The sequence below is a fragment of the Kryptolebias marmoratus genome, linkage group LG3, assembly GCF_001649575.2.
Source record: "Kryptolebias marmoratus isolate JLee-2015 linkage group LG3, ASM164957v2, whole genome shotgun sequence".
NCBI lineage: Eukaryota > Metazoa > Chordata > Actinopteri > Cyprinodontiformes > Rivulidae > Kryptolebias > Kryptolebias marmoratus.
Genome location: NC_051432.1, coordinates 18,542,991 through 18,548,955, shown reverse-complemented (window position 1 = coordinate 18,548,955; position 5,965 = coordinate 18,542,991). Strand labels below are relative to the sequence as shown.

At 45.2% G+C, this 5,965-nt stretch overlaps 2 protein-coding genes across 2 annotated transcripts in view; both read right to left on the bottom strand.

The window, feature by feature from the left end:
• LOC108239850 (beta-1,3-galactosyltransferase 1-like) overlaps positions 1 to 5,965 on the bottom strand; it is a 17,484-nt gene that overhangs the window by 7,604 nt on the left and 3,915 nt on the right. The gene's annotated exons all lie outside the window — the stretch shown is intronic.
• Positions 2,127 to 5,965, bottom strand: part of LOC108239104 (beta-1,3-galactosyltransferase 1) — a 7,753-nt gene continuing 3,914 nt past the window's right edge. The window contains exon 2 of the mRNA XM_017422009.3: positions 2,127 to 3,952. Within this exon, the coding sequence (XP_017277498.1) occupies positions 2,848 to 3,952 (1,105 nt within the window). The 3' untranslated portion in view covers positions 2,127 to 2,847. The remainder of the gene's footprint in view (positions 3,953 to 5,965) is intronic.

The window sequence follows — 5,965 nt, the reverse complement described above, 5'->3', positions numbered from 1 at the left end:
CCAGACACAGACGTATCAGAGCCAGAGCCTTTTTTCATGTGTTAATGATCCCAACCCCGACTCTGCGCTGTCGCATCTACATAAACTTTTTGGTGACTGTTATGACCCTGGACTGGAGCTTTAAGAATTTGGTCCAGATCTCAATGCTGTAGGTTTTATTTGTGCTTCTGTCTCTATATAAACACAGAGACACGTTAGTCACAGTCTGTGAGAGTTGCGTGCAGTTCGTGCAGCTGTCTGGTGGGAACACGCGGCGCACTGGCAGGGCCGGAAAGTGGGGGGGCCAATGGCCCCCTGGCCCCAGTGGTTCCGGCGCCTATGGTACCTGGTACTTACCAGTTAAATACCTGGTACTTACTGGAAAGATACCTGGTACTTTGAGGGTACGTACCTGGTACTTACCAAAAAACGTACTGAGTTCTTACCAAATAATGATCTGACATCGACCAAATATGTACCTGATGCTTACTGGAATCATACTGGGTACTTACCAGATATGTACTTGGTACCTTCCAGGTACAAAACTGATTTATGCTTAGTTGTGCTCCAGTACTATCGTGCGCTTACCTGGTTAGTATAGAATAGAATAGAATAGAATAGAATAGAATAGAATAGAATAGAATATACTTTATTTTCCCAGAGGGAAATTTGTCTTTATCATTTCCTTTTTTGCATCTGTTATTAACTGAACTCTGACTCCAAACCAACATGTCATGGTGGTATTTAGTCTCCTGACCCACATGCACAGACACACACAGGAGACCAGTGAAAGTAAATGATTTCATTTACAGACTGAACAGTGACTGGAGCTTGAAGTTGGGAATGGACCAAAGCCGGGAGGCAGCAACTCTGTGGAAACGGGGCAGGTGAGATGACCTAAAAGGTGGAATTGCAGGGTAATTGGTTGTAGCGCTTGCTTGGAATTGTTTGTGGATGAACACCAGGAAGAGGTGAGTGGAAGGCAGTTGATGGTCCCGGTGTGTCTTCCTTCAGCCAGTGGAGGATCTCTGGGAAGGGGCGCAGAACGCCTAGGAGTGAGGAGTGGTGGAGGACGGACAGGTAAGGCACGCAGGAGGATGACGAAGATGGAGGTGAAGTAAGACTGCCAGACATGGAATTTGTCTACTGGGGAATCCTGATGGTTGTGAGTCTTGAATGGGGAAACCAAACGAGCTAGTGAACCTGAAGACAAGCACAAAATTAGAAACCTTCAGCGAAAAAAACAGGAAATTCCTGAAACTCAGGGGCCTTAGGTTACCACAAAGATTAACACTTATGCCCCTTTTACACAGACCCTAAAGGTCCTGGCTCCACTCTACTCGGCTCACTTTGCGAGCGCTTACATCTGGATTTTTTCGCCATCGGTCCCTGCTTCATTGGTCCCTGCTTCGGAGTTGTGCTTCGTGGGCGGTGCAAGTTTAGCTCCTGTTCACTCATTGGTCGTGGGTGTGACCAGATGCAAGCATAAAGAGCGAACGGTAGGAATATAAACAACAGCGTTAGCTTACCCTGCAACATTTATGCCTGTCTGTCCCCCAGCTGAAGGCGCTGTAAAGCCTGAAATCTCCGGCGGATAACAGCTGTCCTACTCTGCGCAACAATGGCTGCATCCAGAGCATTTCTTCCACTGCGCCTCTCTTCCTGAAGTCTCAGGAGAATCCCCATAAGTTTAAAAAACAGCAACAACACAGGGCAATGTTGCGCTTCCGTTGTTTACACAACTCGTGCTAAGTTTCGGTAGCGCATCCCCCCGCGCCGCGGCCCCGCCCCCCGCAACACAAGGAGGCGTTCCTCTGCTACCGACCAAATTGGCTGGTGTGAACGCGACGCATTCTTTATCGAGCCGAGCAGAGTAGGGTGAAGTAGGGCCAGACTTCTGAATTAGGGCCCGTGTAAAAGAGGCATTAGGCATCAGAGGTCTGGCAGCCAGCTCTTCTCATCCTGTCATTGATGAGCCTTGTTGAAATGAGGACTGCCTCCACTGCTCCATGACGCCATCGTGTGGACACTGAGAAAAAACACACCAGGACAACAACAAACCACCCTCCTGACACAACATCTCTGATTTCCATCTTTATAGAGTGTAAAATAATTAATACAAGATCTGTAATAGCTGACATGTAATAATTTCAATTTATTTGAAGGGCACCTCCTCAATACTGTACCAGGAACGCCAAAAGTGTTGCTCAAAATACTTTTTTTTTTTTCTCCATCATATGCATTTATACTATTGTCAGCCACAACATTAGGAGCTCTGAAATACAGTATAAAGGGAGTAATACTTCCAGTGTTGTTACTGCATCCTGGCATTCATATAAAAAAAAAGGTTTTGTAACATTAACGTGCCTTCCACACTTCTATGATCCCAGTCTAATCAAATCTAATATTATGAAAAGCAAAACCAAGGCAGCCCAAAGAATTTACTCCCAACATACAGGCACTTCAGAACACCTTCAGATATTCTTTTTATTTTTAATAATCTTCTTTAAAATTTACCATTTAGTTTAAAATAAATGGGTACATTCTTTATGCAAGAATTTATTGTTCATGCTAACACAGTTGATGTACTCATAGATGATATTGCACTATAAATCCAGTCACAGCTAAAGATGATCACATTTCCTTTATTTTACATTTACAAATGTCACTTTAGTCAGAAAAAAAGGTGCAAATATCGCAATGTAACTTAGAGAGTCAGATTTCTTTTTAAATTATTAAACATGTGCCTTTAGCAATCGGTAGCCCAAATCTAACTACCAAAACTGAAAGTTACAGTTCAGTAGAAGGTAAAACAGTTAAACCCGTGTCCCCAAGGGATTTCTCAGTGCATCTGCAGAACCTGTTGTCCTAACAATGTGGTCCAGGTTTCTTATAGTCCGCCCAGTATCTTTTCAGTTGTTCCGAAGTGCTGAGGATGTAGGTGATGATTTTAGAGAATTCACAGCGATTATATTGTCTGTTATAGTCCTTGAACTGGGAGGGATTTGGGGGTGAGGTAGGTGAAAGTCCAAGTTTTTTCATGCACATTCCAATGTAAGCATCCTCAATATTAAAGGGTTTGATGGATTTGGAAACTTCCACAAATTTCTCAGGAAGGTCATTGGAAAAAATGTATCCCATGCCCAGAGTGTAAGTCGGGTACCGAGGTTCAGGGTACAGCTCCTCAGGAACGTACCACTTGGAGTCCTTTGATCGAATAACGCCCCTGTTCCACATGAGCATTCCTGTCAGGTAGTCCTGCTGTGGTATCCCTGGTGTCTGAAGCATGATCACCAGGTTGTCGATGTTCAGGAACATGTCAGAGTCAACCTTCATAGCAAAGGCTGCTGAAGGGCAGCGTGTGGCCAGCCAGTCCATGATCACCATGGTTTTGATGGTCAGATTGAGATACGTGTCCATGAAGTCACTCTGGATCAGATCGTGGTGCTGCTGGTTCTCTAGTTTCACCTTCTCAGCATCAGCTTCATCAGACAGACCCAACATGAACAGAGTGAGTACCACCTTCCCCTGAACCATGTTGTCCTTGCCCCACGTCTGTCGGATGGCATCCCGAGCTGCTATGTTCTTTGGTGCCACTGGAACCATCAGAACCAAGAAAGGCGTCCTGTTTCTGCAGACGTCTGGGTTGTCCATAACAAAGTCATAGTTCTTCGGATAGGCTTGATGGTACTCAATACCTCGAGGTTTCAGAGTAGGAGGTTCTGTGGTTTTGTGAGTTGCAGTTACAAAAGCTTTGTGTTTCGGATGGATGCGATAAGCAGGTACTTTGTTAACTCTAAAGGTCTGGTTGAAGAGCCAGTTGTAGCGCTGGTGGAATGCAAATCTCTGCCACCCTGATAGAGAGCTCTTGGACAGGGCCAGACACATGATGAAGGCTGATACGCAAACCAAGAACAGGAACGTCTTCAGAAACAAAGGTATCTTCTGATGACTTGGACTCTCAGCGAGTTGCCTAAAAAGAAAAGAATTAGAAACTAGTGAGTATGTCACACCTTACTGAGACTCAACTAAAAGTTCCTCATTGCACAATGTGAAATTATCCTGAACTATATCGAACAATGCAGTTTGAAGGAGTTTACTTCAGTAGTTTTCCAGATATATTGATATGCAATTATGAAATGTAGGTCCACATTTTATGAAAACAAAGCGCTCGGCTGAATCAGCTGACCTTTACACATCTCTGTAGCTTAGGTTTATAAAGTATTCAAAATAAACTCAATATTGTTATGAAGTAAATATTGTTTAAGTTTGCAAATTCAGTCCAACACAAGAAAAGAGTTGCATTTTCAGCACCCCAGTCCCATGCTGCAATTGTCTGCTGAAGTTGTGGTTGCAACATTTCATTCTGTGAGTTGTGTGTCACATGTAATCACTTTAAGATGTTGGGTTTATTAACAGAGAGACGTAGTGTTGATTTACAGACAGCAAACATTCATAAAGGGTTGTGGGTGTCCTCTAATCTTCCTTTTAATTAAAAGGAAAGAAAATGAGGTTTTCCTTGAGGCAGCACACTGTCCTCTTTCTCAGTTTGCTTTCTGTTTTAGTTTGTTTTTCAGCGACATCTTCGCNAGTCGCCCCCTACCCCGCTTCGCAGTCCGTCCTTGGTCCCGCCCGTCCCGGATGTTCAGCGGCTCGCCTTGGCTCTCATCTCCTCCATGGGCGTCCTCCATCCGTCCGTCTGCAGCTCGACTCCGCGGCTGGCCTTACCGCCTCCGCCCAGCCCTTCCTCCTCGACTTCGCCAGGCCCTTCGCCGATGCCCGTCCTCGGCCATCTTAGGGTAATATGTGGTGCTCCCTGTCTTTTCCGTTTCTCTGCTCTTGCTTTGCGTGTCGGCAATTTTTTTTCTGAGGCCGGTCCCTGCTTCGTGGGCGGCGCAAGTTTAGCTCCTCTTCATTCATTCGGATCGTGGGTATGACCACATGCTAGCAAGAATATAAACACCAGCGTTAGCTTTCCCCGCAGCGTTTTGCTGTCTGTCCCCCAGCCGAAGGCGCTGTAAAACCTGAAATCTCCAGCGGATAAAAGCTGTCCTACTCCGCGCAACAATCGCGGCATCCAGAGAATTTCTTCCACTGCGCCTCTCTTCCTGGAATCTCAGGAGAATCCCCATAAGAAAAATAAATAAATAAATCAGCAACAAAGCCAACGTTGTCCATAGCGCTTTCGTTGTTTGAGCAAGTTCCGGTAGTCCCGCTCCGCGGCCCCGCCCCTCACGTCACGAGGGGGCGTTCCTCTGCTGCAGACCGGGCTGGCCGGTGCAAACTCGATGCATTCTCTATAGAGCTGAGCAGACTAGAGTGCAGTGGCGGTTGTCTACCGCCCTAATATAACCAAGAATCAAGATCATTATTATGATAAACACTCTTTTAAACTGTAGTTTAGTTTGTTATATCGTAGTTTGGTTCTCCTTATCTTTAGTACATCTTAGTCATATCGGGTGTCTTATGTTTAGCTCTATATTTTCGATATCGTTGTTTTATGACCGTATTTTTAGGTTTGCATGTCGTACAGCTCTTTGTATTGCCCTGTTGCTGAAGTGCTGTATATAAATAAATTTGACTTGAATTAAAGGGTAACTTAAATTTTAATTTACTTTCCCTAGATATCTAAAGGTATTCGCATTCTTCTCATGTCATATTTTACTCCTCGCAGTGCTGTCGTTTCTAGGTTAGTTTTCCAATCAGAGTTCAGCTTCCCTTCGTTGCCAGGCCGTATGAAATCTGCCCAGGCCTTCAGAGTCAACAATGCTGGCGTCTGTCCTCTGTTCATGTTCAGGCAAATACGGTTGATGGACAGTTGCCATGGCCAATCGCGTCAGGAGTAGGGTCAGTGGGGCCCTCTGGCTGGCCTAGAGTTGAGCGTGTCATTTGCACGTCCTGTGATTGGATACGGATTCTTGCTAGTTGAGCCACGGCAGTGCTATGCAGATAATCAGTCACTCCCAGGCATGTCAATCGTTAAAAC